At 33.0% G+C, this 18,366-nt stretch overlaps 1 protein-coding gene across 6 annotated transcripts in view; it reads left to right on the top strand.

The window, feature by feature from the left end:
* Positions 1-17,694, top strand: part of znf385d (zinc finger protein 385D) — a 94,160-nt gene extending 76,466 nt beyond the window's left edge. For 5 of the 6 annotated variants that reach the window (XM_059568529.1, XM_059568528.1, XM_059568525.1 and 2 more), the window contains 4 exons: positions 9,655-9,921; positions 11,426-11,607; positions 12,453-12,554; positions 16,991-17,694. In XM_059568529.1, the coding sequence (XP_059424512.1) occupies positions 9,655-9,921; positions 11,426-11,607; positions 12,453-12,554; positions 16,991-17,221 (782 nt within the window). In that variant the 3' untranslated portion in view covers positions 17,222-17,694. The remainder of the gene's footprint in view (positions 1-9,654; positions 9,922-11,425; positions 11,608-12,452; positions 12,555-16,990) is intronic. The other variant, XR_009437722.1, reaches the window with a different exon arrangement.
* Positions 17,695-18,366: the final 672 nt, after the last annotated feature.

The following is an 18,366-nucleotide window of genomic DNA, read 5'->3' as shown; positions in this document are numbered from 1 at the left end:
TATGGAAATTTCTTCGGAACTTGCAATATATGCAAAAAAAAAAAATATTTAATTAACTTTTAATAATCAATTTTAAGTTTTCACTATAAGGATCAAAATGTGAATATTGTAAAATAACCAATATCAGTTTATTCGTATTTATCATTTTTTATGCTATATAAATACAGATACTATAAATAAAATTATAATAATATGTATTTTGCTAATTTTGCAATGCTTCATTTTTTCAGTCTGTGGTGTAAAAAGTTCGCAGTAGCAATTAAAGAAAAAAACACTTGGTTAGGTCTAAATAATGATGGCCCCAAATTTTTTATACATTTTACTGGTAGTCCACTGTATAAAAGAAATTAAATTTAAACCCAGTTTATTTTATTTTGCTATTCTTACTTACATAAATGAACTATAGTGTCCTGCACCCACAAAAAAAAAAACTAAAAAAAAAACTATAAAAAAATATATTTGGTGTCTGATTAATTTTTGGTTTGACTAAATAATGTTTAATTTATTATTTATAAAATATCATAAAGTATATATAAATATATTACTGTATATGAATAGTAGTAGTATAGCATATAATATTTATGCTCACACACACACACACACACACACACATATATATATATATATATAAAATATAAAATTACGCAGTATATATAAATATTTTATATTATTTATAAGAAATATTTACATTGTTATTTTATTAAACATTTACACAAACATACATATTAAATTATTACATATGTATTTTTACTTAATACTTCGAAAAAAATGAATAGTTTAAAACTTTGGGAAGCAACAAAAGACAAAACTTCATGCAGGCAGAAGGGCTTGTTTTGTTTACATCTACATTTTGTTCCAGGAAAAGGGATTTACAGTTTAGTAGTAGTAACTTTGTAGAAATAATGAGTTAGTGAACCATTATTGAACGTAAAAGCTGGATTACTTACTTTTCCCTGGTGCATCTAAAACATTTGAGGCTAGAAAAATACACTAAAGCAGCTCCAGATGTAGCCATGCCACAGACGTGTACAAATATAAAATGGAACAAAAGTAAGAAATTGTAAGAGCTGAAAATGACATCTAATCAGTGAGACAGCAGCAGCACAAATGTGTGCTATCTGAGGCAGAGAGAGAGAGTACGGTCCTTTGATGTGATGCCCGAGACGTGCAGAGGGCAGAGAGAGAGAGAGAGCTGCTGTAGATGAGGACGGTGTGTGTGTGTGTGTGTGTGTGTGTGTGTGTTTGTGACAGAGACACCCTCATCTCTCTGTTCCAGTCCAGTGCCACAGGAAATGTACCCTGATATTAGCTATAAGAGCAGATTGTCAGAGGAAGGACGCCAGCTCAGACAGCTGCACAATGCGGGCAGAAAGCACAAGTCAGGGAAGAGAAAAGAGGAGACGCTTTCACGTTTTTCAGGGCTGCATTATGGACCTGGATGGTCCTCTCTGGTCTCTAAAACCACACGCTGCTTGAAATATCACCTGCAAATCTGATGATGCTCAGATCTTTCTCGTGAGAAAAAGAGCCCAGGGATCTTACATGTGTCCGTTTCAGAAAAGAGCCTTTGACTGTGTTCAGATTTAGTATGGTTGAGAAACAGGGCTTCTGCAAGTCTTAAAAAAGGATAGAAAGTCTTAAAATCTTGAAAAAGAGGGTGCATGCATTACTAAAAATGAATATCTTCATGATTTTTATCTTGTTTTCCTATTCCAATACAAATTTATTTCCAATACAAAAACATCCTTAAATCAACATACATGCAAAACGAAGAGATGACGTCTTGTTTTCTGAGAAAACAAGAACAAATATCTGTCAGTTTTCTCTACTTTGACTTTAGTTTTTGCTAACTACATTAACCCTGGTTCAGATTTGCCAAGATCAAAAGTCGGAAAACTTAACATAAACATAAACATTTTTCATCAAATGATCTGAGTTGCTCTCCGCATTCATTTCATAGTTTTATACTCTTACTTCATGACTCATTTGCTTTCATTTTTATTCCCCTTGAGGCATTTTATCAGAAACATCTGAGACAGAGTTGATAGTTAAAGGTGAAGTGTGTAATTTCTGCATCACCAAACAAAACTGCACAAGTAAGGACTACCTTACAGTCTGTATGAATAGTATAAAAAACTAAGATAGGAGAAAGTTATAGGGAGGAAAAATACACAGAGGAATCCAATAGATTTGAGAAAGAGCAATACAATTTTATTTTGAGAAGAGAGATTTGCAAACTCCAACTGTTCAGTCATCACCAAACCTGATATCCTTTCCCAGCATCTTCTCTGTCTGCAGCGCTCAGCCTTTCATCAGGCACTGAACTGGAAAAAAGCCTTACAAACACACACTTACAGCCTGCTAGAGATGATGATGATGATGAAAATCAGCTTGAAGTCTCTTCTGCTCACCAAGGCTGCATTTATTTGACTAAAAATACAGTAAAATAGTAAAATATTATTGCCATTTAAAGGAAGTAGTTTCTATTTGAATATATTGTCAGATGTAATTTAGTCATGTGATGTAAAGCTGAATTTTCAGCATCATTATTTCAGTCCTTCAGAAATCATTCTAATATGCTGGTTTATTCATATTGTTGTAAAAACCATAATGTAATTTTTCAGGAATATTTGATGAATAGAAAGTTCAAAAGAACAGTGTTTATTTTATATAGAAGTCTTTACTGTCACTTTTTTTATCAATTTAACTCTTTCTCCACCAATGAGGGAATTGTCTGGCTTCCTGTGTTTTCACTGTTTTACGGTAGGAGGCACTATTACACATCTTCTGAAAGAGTACAGAATCTCAGGAATCAAAACATGGTGAAGAAGAAGCAGAAACAAACAATCACATGCAAACAAATGCATATGTAAAATAATAATTGATGGAAATGATATACATCTTTTTTTGATCATTGTTCTGAATCCAGTCCCAGTGTGGACAGACTGATTGGCTGTCAGTAAAAAGCTGTCGTGTCGTGTCGTGGCGTTATGGCAGCAGCACAAATGACCTCCTCACCGGTGTTTCACAACAGCTATTACTCTCTATAAAATATGGAGAATTTCTAAATGAGATATTTGGGGCAATTAATAAAAAACAGAGGTCTGCCAGGAACGTGCGGCCCTCGGGGACTGATTTCACAAGTCAGTGTGATTCATAATGGGGTGTAATCATTATAATTAGAGGCCTTATTCCAGCATCATGGTGAAAATGTAATCAGAACTCAAGGGAACTTTCTGATTAGTTGGTATAATAACGAGGGTGGAAGGATTATGGAGACGTGCGCTTATTACTGCCCCCGTAATTAAAGAGCAGAGATTGGCAGAGCGTTTAGGCACATCGGTGGGACTGGAGAGGAGCTGATGGAACGAGAGGGTCTCGTTCTTTGGGTTATACAGTACAGACCAAAAGTTTGGAAACATTACTATTTTTAATGTTTTTGAAAGAAGTTTCTTCTGCTCATCAAGCCTGCATTTATTTGATCAAAAATACAGAAAAAACAGTAATATTGTGAAATATTATTAGAACTTAAAATAATAGTTTTCTATTTGAATATACTTAAAAAAAAAATTTATTCCTGTGATGCAAAGCTGAATTTTCAGCATCATTCCTCCAGCCTTCAATGTCACATGTAACATCCAGTCTATCACATGATCATTTAGAAATCATTCTAATATTCTGATTTATTATGAGTGTTGGAAACAGTTCTGCGGTCTAATATATTTGATCAATAAAAGGTTAAAAAGAACTGCATTTATTCAAAATAAAAAGAAATTCTAATAATATATATTCTAATAATATATTTTCTAATAATATATGTTCTTTACTATCACTTTTTATCAATTTAACACATCCTTGCTGAATAAAAGTATAGGTTTTATTTAAAAAAAAGAAAGAAAAAAAATTACTGACCCCAAATTACTGACCAGTTGTGTATATTGTTATTACAAAATATTTATATTTTAAAAACATAGCTTCTTTTTTTTCTTTTTACTTTTTATTCATCAAAGTATCCTAAAAAAGTATCACATGTTCTGAAAAATATTAAGCAGCAGAACTGTTTCCAACTTTAATAATGAATCATCATATTAGAATAATTTCTAAAGGATCATGTGATAATGATCCTAAAAACTCAGCTTTGCATCACAGAAATAAATGATAATTTAAAGTATAATAAATTTAAAAACAATTATTTTAAATTGTAATAATATATCATAATAGTAATTTTACTGTATTTTTGATCAAATAAATGCAGGCTTGATGAGCAGAAGAAACTTCTTTCAAAAACATTAAAAATAGTAATGTTTCCAAACTTTTGGTCTGTACTGTACATCATTCTTTATTGGGTTCCTTGAGAAAATTAAATATATATTGTTTAATTATTGGTATCATTTAATTATCAAAAAACAAAAAACAAACAAGCAAACATATCTTAAAGATTAATATTTTGAAAAGTTATGTTAATTTCAATCTAATTTCTGTAATTTTATTGGACAGAATGTAATATTTATTTTTGTGAAATTCTAAATTCTAAAACTAATAATAGCATTTTATATAATTGTTTCTAAATATATTTCCATATACTTTTTATGTTTTATTTCAGTTTGAGTTATTTTAGTACATCAAGGGGCGGATTAGCGAACAAGGTTTAAGACTAGTCCTAGACTAAAATAAATGTTAGAGCTGTCTAAACTGAAAACAGCCTGCACTGACATTAAAATACATCAGTGTCATTTTTTGGTCTTAAAATGCACCCAGGTGATGCTTTTTGTAAAGGTGCATTTGTAAAAACTACTTAAATGCCCTAATTTAACAAAGCCCTAGTCCTGGCTTAATCTAATCCCTATCTGGGAAACCATCCCCAAGTAAGTTAAACTAAATGAAAATGGCAAGTTTTTTTTCTTAATTAATTTTTTCAGTTAATGAACTGAAGTGAAGTGACATTCAGCCAAGTATGGTGACCCATACTCAGAATTCGTGCTCTGCATTTCAAAGTGCACACACACAGAGCAGTGAACACACACACACACACACACTGTGAACACACATAAGTGTGTTCACTGTGCGTGTATATATATATATATATATATATATATATATATATATATATAATCTTTTCAAATGGCAATATAATAAACAATTTTATCAAATAAGATGATATTTTAGAGTGTTTATATAAGTCAGTCTTTAAGGCAAAAGTGTATTAAGGCTCTTTAGCCACAATTGTATGAATGTCATTGCATTTTACATTTTTATAAAAAGAACTGTTATATTTTGTGAAGAAATGCAGGGACAATCAGTTTTTCCAAAAAGTGTCTTTCCATGTATTTTAGGGCTTCGGAAAATATGATTGGTGACATAAAAATGAACTAGACTGATTGACCCAGATCTGTTCTGCCAGCTTCAGCACCTTGATAGAGCAGATTGATCAAGGCCATTCCGGTCATTAATGAGGAAACATTGATCTCTTCGTCTTTTTTCTTCTCTGATGTTCTCTCTCTGTGTTCCTCCTTCGTTTGACTCACAGGTCACAGCAGAGTCTATAGATCACCAGCACACTGACAGACAATCAAAGCAGCCTGTACTCTCACAAATTACCCTTTAATGACTTATTTTCACACACAAATGCTGCTCGAATTGATCACACGTCGTAGTTTGGGATGTGCCAGACTTCCTGTAGAGTTGGCCGCTTATGATCCGAGCCTCATGATGTTAGAGGAAAATAAGGCTAATGTTCAGGTCAGCGCCGCCGCTCACCTCATTTACTCTTTATCTGTCGTCAAAAGAGAAAAGCTGGATGGAAACATTATCTAAATTGCGTGGTCTTTTCAGAAAATACATGTAACCACATAATGTTCTTGCAGCAAAGATAAGATTTGTTAAGATTATGAAGAACAGTGCTGCTGTAGATCTAGTCTTTATTATTTGCATTATCCTCATCAGTTGCACACAGTAAAGAACATACTGCAGAGCCCGTGTAATCTGATTCATAAACAAATGACTCTTTTGAACCGGTTGTTTTTAATGACTCAGCCAAAAAGACGAATTAGTTCTTGTTTGAAATGTTATGTTGTGTTTGTTTATTATATAATCAGATCTATTTATTTGAGGGTTTTCCTCAAAAGTAATAAAAGAATCATTAATGGAGTCATTAGGGAACTGGAATCATTTAGTGGAATGTGATTCATAATTGGTGAAATTGCCTGTGATTCAGCATCCTACTTAAAATAGGACATAATTTTTTCCAGATGATGTGCTTCTTCGCACACATCTTTGCACTGAATGTGTGCTCACTAAACCAGTAGTTGAAGAGAATTACTACCAGATAGGAAATAAATATTAGATGAAAACGTGCATTTAAAAATGTAAAACTGAATGTTAATGTACATTAACATTAGAACTAAATAAAGTTCTAAAACCAAAATAAAGTTCTAAAACTTCTAAAAATAAACTAAAGCTATAATAGAAAAATCTAAATCAAAACAAAAACTAATAAAAAGCACAATTAAAAACTATGAAAACTGAAAATATAAAAGTGAAATGATAATTTCATTTGGTAACATTAGTTAACTACATTAGTTGACCTACTAATACATTTTTCACAGAGAAAAAAAAAAAAAAAAAAGTTAAAAAGTTACCAATTGACTTTGAACATTAGCAGTGGTTAATAAATGTAAAAATATATTGCTCATTGTTAGAGTACATTAATGCATTAACTAATGTTAACAAATAAGATCCTATATTTAAAACCTGGAAGACTTTGATATACTGTATATTATTTGATATAAATATTTCGAATTAGGGTGTTCATGCACTTTATTTTTTTATTTTAAAATAATTTATATCAATATTTCGAATTAGGGTTTTTATGCACTTTATTTTTTTATTTTAAAATAATTGACTCGTTTTAAGTTTTCATTTTTAAGATTTCATTATTAGCTATCTATATAACAAACATGCATGTATCTGTAAACAAGTCAAAAGCAATCTAAAAATAATCCAAAAGTAGTCAGAATATTACATTGCTGACTTCAATTTTCATGATGTGATTTGTAACAGATTGGGCTTGCAATTTGTAAGTAAGTAAGTGTTGTAATAGACCGAGTTAGTTGTCTTACTGGTTGACGTGGATTGTTATAACGGTTGTTACTTTTTTCCTGTCCAAACCCTCACCTGTAGAGCTTTGAGAAGAACTCTTTTGGTTTCCTGTTGTTTCTAGTTGAGTTCCCGGCTCTTACTCACACTGGTCAAGCTCGACTGAAGTGTCCGTGCAGCTGCTGCTGCAGATTAAATAGAAACTGGAGTGTAAATGAAGTTCTCTGTGCCGAGCCGCCATGGTCAATGATGCTTCTCTGGTGGGAGAGAAATGGCTCTTTTTGCCATCTGCGCTGGCTCTCCACTCCACGGCTCAACAAGCTAATCTCCTTTAGCCAGCTGGTGAGCCCTTCAACATGGATGAAGGATTCTGGGCTATGTTTAGGGCTATATTGGTGGAGTTAGGGTTAACTAGGGCTGAAACGATTAGGCAAAATTATCGACACTATTCACAAAAAAAAAATTTAATTGTGTGGTTGAATAGTCTTTGATCTCATATGACCTAATGTAAGTGCGCTGTAGCACAAGTTTTCTTTTATACTTCTTCGTGGTTGTCCGCGTCAACATGCAGTACACATGCAGACCACTAGTCTGCAGTGTCCACGCGCATGTTGCTGGTGTAGCCCGCAGTACCACGACAAAAGCCGAAGAAGAAGCGGATTGTCGGAGATGGCGGCAAATAAATATCAAATCATTAAATCATTATTTAAAACTGCAAAATTAGACAACAACAGAACAGGAGAAGATGGCATTCTTTCCATTTCCACAAGGACTTGTACCACGGCAGATCATCATTGTTTGACGCGGAAAACAAAGTGATGTATAATGCTGTGTAGTTTAATAAATGAAATTATTTTATTTTATATAAAAAGTTGTTACATTAAAATATATTAAATTGCAAAAAATGCACACAAAACTCAAGTACATACGGAGGGAGGGATTCTAGTGGACCAATCACAGAGCTTGTGGTCCACGTAGAATTGATGCGCTGTTAGATTTTTGGAGACGTGCACGTCAGTCTAAAGTTTACTTATTAATCAGTGCAATATTTTGCTTATTATTCATTCTGAAAATCATTAGATTGATTGATTTTCAAAATAACCGTTTGTTGAAGCCCTAGGGTTAACTAACTGGGCTTAGTTTGAGCGAGACGTTCGGTGGCATCCATGCCTCTTTTTCTATTACAGATGATCCAAAGAGGAGCTCTGGGATAAATAAGAGACTCTACTTAACGGGTCACCAAAATTGAACGACATAATTCAGTATCGATTGAGTCCCCAGGGTCTGAAATGAAGAGAGCCTCTGTGTTATTACTGTACAAAGAGTTCAGACCCCTCAGACATTGATCAGAGTCTCCTGCCAAAAGCAGACCTCATCTGTGGAAAATCAGTGGCAGTTTATCTCATTCAGTGCAATTAATTTCAAAGTCGACCACATTAGGTGCTTCTGGCGTGTGGCGCCATCGATCTTGATATTTGACACAGTTATTTTCCAGCACAAATAAAGGAAGTTTTCAAATAAAAGCAAGTCCAACACTTGGGGAAAGACTCACAGCCAGAACGCGAAAGTGCTGTTTGATGGAATAATGTGCTCATGTATTATTGGCAATGGCAATGAAGGAGATTTTAGAGGTCGACAAGTCATCAGTGGCATCAGGGTTTGTGTTTATGTGTGCCTGCTGCACATTTATTCAACCAAAACACAATCCAATACTCATCCATCCAGTGGACGATGTAATGTGTGTATAATTAGAAAAATCTGACTTGTATTTGCACCTCAGTACCATTCAGTGCAGTGCTTCAGTTAGAAAAATAGGCACCTGTTTATCAAATATTTATTTAATTACACTTTATTTAATTGTGTAATAATTTCATTTTTGCATTTGATTTTGTTGTTCTATTTTTTTTTAAGTTTGAACTAGATTTTATATTGCATAGTCCGTTTAATTAAAGACTATAAAAATGAAAAGCTCTTGATTTTAATAATAAATTAATAACATTCAAAAATGTTTTTCTTTCAATAGTCTAAATCATTTTCTCTTTATATTTAGAATCGATATATACAATCTAAATGGTTATTCATAATAAATGATAAGTTATTGTTTGCTTGTTAGATTGTAATAAATTATTTTATTATATTATTTTGATATTTTATTAATTAATATGAACTAATAATTATTTGTTTTTAGTTTTGTGTGTGTGTGCATGTGTGGGGTTATTTATGCTGGAAATTGAGCAACAGAGTTTTTGATTAATCTTTCCGTATAATACATCTTTGTATAATCTATTCAATTAAGAACATTAAAAATGAAGGGTACTTAAATTCAATTATTTTCTCTTTATATTTGGACCTTGATGAATGGAAACCAAACAAGTATTTATAATATATGAATGATGAGTTTGGCATCAGTGCAAGAACAGCTTCACATTATGAAACACTTGAGATCAAAACAAAGGACATGCAATGATAACCCTAAAACTGTTATTTTAAACTAGATCTGCTGTGGTATAAACACTGAAGTGCTATCACACTTACCAACAGGTCATTTGTCTTTTACAGGTGGGAGTCCTGGAGCACCTGTGGCCCCTTCATCACCCTCTTCTGCCCTGGGGTCCGGCCCCAGCGTGGAGCCCACAGAGCCAGAGTCTACCTCAGTGTCAGGAGGAGAGGACGGCCGGTCCATCACGCCCAGCCCGCCTGAACCGGAGGAGAACGACCCCGCTGTCAGTCCAGAGACAGAGGATGAGAAAGCACTGCGTCTGCTCTACTGCTCCCTCTGTAAGGTGGCCGTCAACTCTGCGTCACAGCTAGACGCGCATAACAGTGGTGAGCAGCTTCTCAGAGCATCTGCACTGAGGCTTTTCTGAACTGAACAGGATCAGGTCTTACTCTGACAAATGCAAGACAACAGAACTGAAGTAAAATAGCCTTTAAAAATTGCCTTTTATCATGTCGTTGTTGCTCTGCAGTTTTAGAAAAGCAATAAGTAACTCAAGTGATCTTGTCATTGTGAAAAATTTCATTGTGAAAAATTGAGTCAAAAAATGTAAAAAAAAAAAAAAAAAAAAGTACTACTAAAATATCAAGCAAGATACTGCTCCTCGGTTATGATTTTTGGCAAGTTGGGTTGTGAGGAAATTTTTCAGACTAATTACATCAACATGATAATTAGCAACACAAACTACAACACACGATTTTGGGAAACACTTTAGAATAATGGTCCATTAGTTAATGTTAGTTAATTTATTAATTAACATGAACAAACAATGTTCAATTTTGATTTGAATAATGCATTAGTAAATGTTGAAATTAATATCAACTAAGATTAATAAATGCTGTAGAAGGATTGTTCTTGATTAGATCATGTTAATTGAAGTAGTTAACTAACATTAACTAATGGACTAAAGTGTTACCGAATTTTGTCATCTGTATTTTTTTTTTCAAGAAATTAATGTTTTTCATTCAGCAAGGATGCATTCAATTGATTAAATGTTGCAGTAAAAAACATTCATGTTACAAAAGATTTCTGTTTCAAATAGATACTGTTCATTTGAACTTTCTATTCATCTGAGAATCCTGAAAATCATGTTTTTTTTTACAAAGAAATTTGAAGCAGAAATGTTTCTTGAGCAGCATATTATTCTGATTTCTGAAGATCATGTGACACTGAAGACTGGAGGAATGATGCTAAAAATAAAGCTGCACATCACAGAAATAAATTACATTTTAAAATGTATTCAAATTGGAAGCAGTTATTTTAAATTGCATAAATATTTAACATTATAACTGTGTTTTGGTCAAATAAATGGAGCATTGGTGAATGGAAGAAACCTCTTTTAAAAGCATTAGAAATCTAACTGACTGCCTGTTCTGAAACAGATAAATGTTGTGATGTGGAGCTGCTTGATTTGGTTCATGGTTTGGAACTTTTGAATGATTTTTTAAAAATACATGGAGAAAATATGGAAATACATGGAATACATGGAAAAATACAATACGCTTATGGAGAAAATGAATCATAAAAATACTGAAACCAAAGCTGTGGGTCACAGAAGCTGCTTTTCCTTCGCTATTTGATCCAGCTGATCTGTATAAAAGGTTTTTTTTTCAAGTATTAAAGCAAAGACCTTTAGTTCAAGATCAATGAGAACCATAAGTTCAGTCACACGTCTCTTTTATTCCTAGTTCTTATACATTTACAGTAATTGAATTTGAAATGTGATGCATCAGCACTAAAGACCATTTCCAGCCCTTACAGTTTTATTTTCCCTGGCGAATGCATATCATTAAGATGATACATGTTTTGAACCTGCCATGTTTTGTTCCTCAGGCACCAAACACAAAACCATGCTGGAGGCTCGGAGTGGGATCGGCTCCATCAAATCGTTCCCCAGGGCCGGGCTGAAGAGCAAGCTGACTGCCCCCACTAAAGCAGACACAGGCCTGCAGAACAAGACATTTCACTGTGAAACCTGCGACGTGCACGTCAATTCAGAGACGCAGCTCAAGCAGGTGACTGTAGCATGATGTGGCAGCATCAAAAGCATCGCTGCATGGATTTCAGTCAAATAGTGTAAAGATCTCATTTGACTACAGATTTTACATGTAAGATTTCATTTATAAAGTAACCCTAGTGTTTTCACTCTACTGGAGGAGTTTAAGGTTTGTAAGGTTTCAAGATTTTAGTGAAATATAAACTAGAATAATAGAAATAATTAGCTATTTTTGATGTACAGTACATGCTTTAAAGCAGAGGTTAAACCATGGAAAGATTAAAAAGTAGAAAAATAGCTTTTTGAAGAAAATGCGTGAAATTCCTTGTAATAAACAAAAGTTTACAATAAGTATTAATTGCTTTTATTTGTTGTTGTTATTGTTGATATTATTATTTTTTATAAATTATTATTATATATATATATATATATATACACATATACAGTCATGTGAAAAGTTAGGACATTAAATTCCTGTATCAGGACATGTAAAAAAAAAAAAAAGATCTGGTCCTTGGCAGGTCTTAAAGTTCGGAAGATAACGCCTCAGATAAACAACACCATGACATGTTGCATCATGATAAAATGGTAAAATTGATAGATAGATAGATAGATAGATAGATAGATAGATAGATAGATAGATAGATCATACATTCAACATCATTCAGTCTAAGTAAATAATAAAGGATTGAATATTCTGTGATTTGTTTAGCTATAAATGCTTGCGTCAAATAATCTGGAGTGCAAACTGTATTCTAATTTGGTATGAAAAGTTCATTACAGCATTAAATGCTGTTATAGAATCTGTAAACTGTGTTTGTCAGCTCATCACATCTGTGTCACGTTCTGTGTTTGTATCATCAGCATATCAGCAGCAGACGCCATAAAGACAGAGCTGCGGGGAAACCAGCCAAACCCAAGTACAGTCCTTACACCAAAACCCAAAGAGGAGCCACCAAACAGACAGTAGGTCCCTGTGTCCTTAACAAAGAAAACAAAATGAAAATAAATGGAGAGAAAACTGATTTAGCAGTCTTGTTCATTTCAACACAAATGGAAACAATAAAGGCAGTTCTGTTTCGTGTTGCAAGTGGTACAGAAATGATGGGGTCAGCCCAGAATATTTCAAAATCAGATGTTGCATGATGGAGTAATGCCATATTTAATAACAACAACATGAAATGATTTCACAATACATTTAACATTCACGATGTGACACAATTCAGAGTGGAAAACGGTGCAGTGGAAATAATGAATACCAGGACTTCATTAGTGTATAATATTTATTTTTATATACTGTATATTAAATAATTGTAAAAAAAATTATTATAGGGTCGTATGATCTTTAAATGTTTAATGTACAGTATATAAAAAAAGTCAGTACTATTGTGAAACATTATTACAATTTAACATATCTGGTTAATATTTGAATATATTATTAAAATGTAACTTTTTCCTGTGATTTTTTTTTTTTGTATGTCAGCAGGGAAAGTTAATTCTGAGACGAAGGAAACCATTATGTTTTGATGAACACTTCTCGAATAACACATCCTGATGAATTATACATATCCAGACCGTTTATTAAAGCGATAGTTTTCCCAAAAAAGAAAATGCTGTCATTGTTTACTCACCCTTGGGTCGTTCCAAACCTTCACGCTGATATTGTTTCCGCTTTGTTCCATGCAACAACAGCTGATAGTGACCACATCTGTCAAGCTCACTGTGAAAGATTTTCAGTGAGTGATTTGAATATCTGTACCTCAAACAAAACCTGTCATATGACCTGGAAGTTAGCGCATGCATGAGTCATGTGGACAACTGTTGTGGTGCTTGCGGTCACTATGAACCGTTGTTTTATTGAAACTGTTTGGTGTTCCACGGAAACAAACAACCACATATGGGTCTGGATCAACATCAACATAGTGAGCTATCGCTGGAATCACATAACATATGATTGCATAGCATTGTAGGGTTTAACTGCGATACCCATTTGACTACAGATTTTACTAATGAAATTTAATCTGCACACACAAACATAGGCCGATGCTCACTTATTCCATCAAGGCCACGAAATTAGTACAAAGAAAGTACCAAGTACAAAATGTTTTTTGAGTTCAATCCTAAATCAGTGCTACTTTGTTTGTACTTGCAGACTTGATGAAATACATCTACTATGAGCTTTGGCCTTTATTTTTGTGTGCATATCCTTCTTTCCTTTTCTTTTATATTTATAGGTATTATTTGTATTTTTTAATTGTTAATAATGAAATAAGAAATGAAAATTATTATGGAATTTATTTATGTGAAAAACAACATTAAATATGTATGGTGCAATTGCATTTAATGAACATATACAATAATTTAGATTTTTTTTTATTGTTATTATTACAATTATTATACTGGTGTGTGTGTGTGTATATATTTTTTTATTTTTTTGCATTTATCATTATTTAAGTTTTTTTTTCTCCAAATCTTAGAATTTAATTATTTCTTTAATAGTAATATTTTTTAAATAAAAAAAATGACTTGTAATTTTGTCAAAGAGGATATATATATATATATATATATATATATATATATATATATATATATATATATATATATATATATATATATACATAAATATACATACTGTGTGTATATTAAAATTAAACACAATAAATTCTTAAAATAATATATATATATATATACTGTGTGTATATTAAAATTAAATAAAATACATTTTGGTTTTGTGGTCCAGGGTCAGAAATTTGTATATATACACACACACATTATATATATATATATATATATATATATCTATATATCTATATATCTATATCTATATCTATATCTATCTATCTATCTATCTATCTATCTATCTATCTATCTATCTATCTATCTATCTATCTATCTATCTATCTATCTATATATATATATATATATATATATATATATATCTTCTGACCCTGTACCACAAAACCAGTCTGAAGTGTAAATATCAAAAAAAATGATTTATACATGCTGAATATATAATCTTTCCATTGATGTATGGTTTGTTAGGATCTGACACTATTTTGTCAAGATAAAATTATTTGAAAATCTGGAATCTGAGGGTGCAAAAAAATCTAAATATTTAGAAAATCGCCTTTAAAGTTGTTTAAATGAAGTTCAATTCAATTCAATTCAATTCAATTCAAGTTTATTTGTATAGCGCTTTTTACAATACAAATCGTTACAAAGCAACTTTACAGAAAATTATGTTTCTACAATATTTAGTAGTAGCTAGTAGTTTGTGCACGTTTGACAGGATTTTAGAAAAAATAAAAAATAATAATAATACAAGACGTAGTCAGCTAGATGATGAACTATCAATATTATTAATTAATAGTAATTATATGATGCAGTCACACATGTAGCAATAATTGTTAGTTCTGTTTGTTGATTCAAGGTTAGGATCATCTGGGGTCCTCTGAGGGTCAGCATCATCTCTTCTCAGGTGTTCTGGATCCAGACTGGAGCTTGTGTAAATCCCGTGGCAAAACATAGAAACAAAATAGAGACATCATTAGCATAGCTGCTGATCCAACAAAGTAAAATTAGTTTAACCTAATTAATTAGTTTAAGCTAATGAATAAAAATGCACATTTGATCAGATGCAACTACACTCACAATTTAAAAGATACATTATTCGTATGCTTGGCGAAAGAGATGTGTTTTTAATCTAGATTTAAACAGAGAGAGTGTGTCTGAACCCCGAACATTATCAGGAAGGCTATTCCAGAGTTTGGGAGCCAAATGTGAAAAAGCTCTACCTCCTTTAGGGGACTTTGCTATCCTAGGAACTACCAAAAGTGCAGCGTTTTGTGACCTTAGGGTGCGTGATGGGTTGTAGCGTGGTAGAAGGCTAGTTAGGTACGCAGGAGCTAAACCATTTAGGGCCTTATAGGTAAGTAATGATAATTTGTAACTGATACGGAACTTAATAGGTAGCCAGTGCAGAGACTGTAAAATTGGGGTAATATGATCATATTTTCTTGACCTGGTAAGGACTCTAGCTGCTGCATTTTGGACTACCTGTAGCTTGTTTATTGAAGAAGCAGGACAACCACCTAGAAGTGCATTACAATAGTCCAGTCTAGAGGTCATAAATGCATGAACTAGCTTTTCTGCATCAGAAACAGACAACATGTTTCGTAGCTTGGCAATGTTTCTAAGATGGAAGAATGCCGTTTTTGTAACATTGGAAATATGATTTTCAAAAGACAAATTGCTGTCCAATATAACACCCAGATTTCTGACTGTAGAGGAAATAACAGTACATCCGTCTAGTTGCAGATTGTAACCTACAAGATTCTGTGTAGTGTTTTTTGGTCCAATAATTAATATCTCTCTCTTATCCGAATTTAATTGGAGAAAAATATTTGTCTTCCAATCTTTTACATTTTTAACACACTCTGTTAGCTTAGATAATTGGGAAGTTTAATTTGGTCTCGTTGAGATATATAGCTGAGTATCATCAGCATAACAGTGGAAGCTAATTCCGTATTTTCTAATAATATTACCCAGGGGCAACATGTATATTGAAAATAGAAGGGGACCTAGGACGGATCCTTGTGGCACTCCATATTTTACTGATGATAAATGAGATGACACCCCATTTAAGTAAACAAAATGGTAGCGATCAGGCAGGTAGGATCTAAACCATCTCAGAGCCTGCCCTTGAATACCTGTATAGTTTTGTAATCAATCTATGAGTATGTCATGATCTATGGTGTCGAACGCAGCACTAAGATCAAGTAAAACTAGAAATGAGATGCAGCCTTGATCTGACGCAAGAAGCAGGTCATTTGTAATTTTAACAAGTGCAGTTTCTGTGCTATGGTGGGGCCTGAAACCTGACTGAAATTCTTCATACAGATCATTTTTATGCAGGAAGGTGCTCAATTGAGCATACACAACTTTTTCTAAAATTTTAGACATAAATGGAAGATTTGAAATAGGCCTATAATTTGCCAGTACACTAGGATCTAGTTTTGGTTTCTTAATAAGAGGCTTGATAACCGCCAGCTTGAATGGTTTTGGGACGTGACCTAAAGATAACGACGAGTTAATGATATTGAGAAGCGGTTCTTAACAATGTATATTACTAATCACGTTTTGATATATATTGAAATTTACAAAATATCTTCATGGAACATGATCTTTACTTAATATCCTAATGATTTTTGCCATAAAAGAAAAATCTATAATTTTGCTACAAATATACCCCAGGGACTTGAGGCTGGTTTTGTGCTCCAGGGTCACAAATATGAATCATGTTGAAGAGTTTTAATATATTATTATATATTATAATTTTTATATTTTACTAGTTAAAAAAATTAATTAACAAAATATTTAAAAACCTGTCCTCTGTCCATCAGGTGAAGATGCCAGCAGGTAAAGACCTGTGTCCACCGCTGACCACCAGGATAATGCCGTCACACCTGGCAGCTGTCGCTGTTGCAGCCGCCGCCATTGGCTCCGCCTTCCCGCTGCGTGCCTGCCATAACCCCGCCCTCTTTCAGACTCAGTCCCTCCCTGCCGCGCTGCTCCGCCCTGCACCGGGGCCAATTAGGACTGCTCACACGCCTGTACTGTTTGCCCCTTATTGACCTTTGAACTATGACCTCTGGGGGATCGGATCATTAACCCCTCCATCTCCCCATACTAAGATCCAATGCGCGATATCGCAATAATTTAAAGACAAAAAACGAACCAGGTAACTATGCATCATCATTTACATGTGACACACTGACGTTAAGCTATAAATGTATTGGTGGAGATTTGATTTTTATTTTTGTTCTTTCTGTATGGAAACACCATGATTCATCATTATCATTGCTTAGAGTACAAGATTGATTTGTAAATTTAAGGTGAGTTTGGGAACACAGAGATGTTAATAATGGGGGAAATTAAAAGTTGTATTTCTCTGCTGTTTTGCACTTTAAGTCTATCTGTTGTTGATTTTAGTGCTTTAGATGTCTAGATCTCTACCTGTTTCCAGCTGTTGGTGTTACAGCTCAGCAGGGCTTCATTTGTCAATGGACCCGCTTCACATTTCTGTGGTTCTTAGAAACAGTCACCATAAACTCACAACTATAGTTGTGAATATTATTTTTGGGTTCCCATTAGCTTCAGTAGAAGAAAAGCATTTCTATGACTTCAAAAAAAGAGGAATAAATATCTATTCATATATAATATCAACAAAATCCTATCAAAATCATAATCAATTACGCTGGTCAGAAAATAGAAATATGTCAAATTTGTCATCACTCCCTCAAAAAACTTTTTGAAACTTTTTTTACTCTGAAATTGATTTTTATTTTCCAAAATTAAGAATTTATTATTAATCAGACATTCATTCAACAAAAATAATTTTAATCGTTGTCTGTTCTTAATAATTTAATTAATGAAACATTTGTCATCACTTCCTCAAAAAGTTTACTTAGTAACAATTTTCACTCAGAAATTTCAGGTAATAAAGAAACATCAGTTACCACATTTAATTAAATGAAAATTTTCACCTAAAACTTTAATGCAGAGGTCAAAAAATGCAAAGTATAGTGTTATAAATGTTCATGAAAATAGTAAAAAAAAAAAAACTTGCTAGTTTTACAGTGTTGATAACTCTGGAAGTGCATATGTGAAAAAGGTCCATTAAGACATAATGGAATACGTTATTGGTGATGGATCTGGCAGGTTTGGGACACTAACTGTGCATTTTTTTTATACAGTTAAAACTTAGTTTCAGATAATA

Source organism: Carassius carassius, chromosome 15, assembly GCF_963082965.1.
Source record: "Carassius carassius chromosome 15, fCarCar2.1, whole genome shotgun sequence".
Classification (NCBI taxonomy): Eukaryota; Metazoa; Chordata; class Actinopteri; order Cypriniformes; family Cyprinidae; genus Carassius; species Carassius carassius.
The sequence above is the reverse complement of the archived record's forward strand: the minus strand, read 5'-3'. Positions and strand labels throughout refer to the sequence as shown.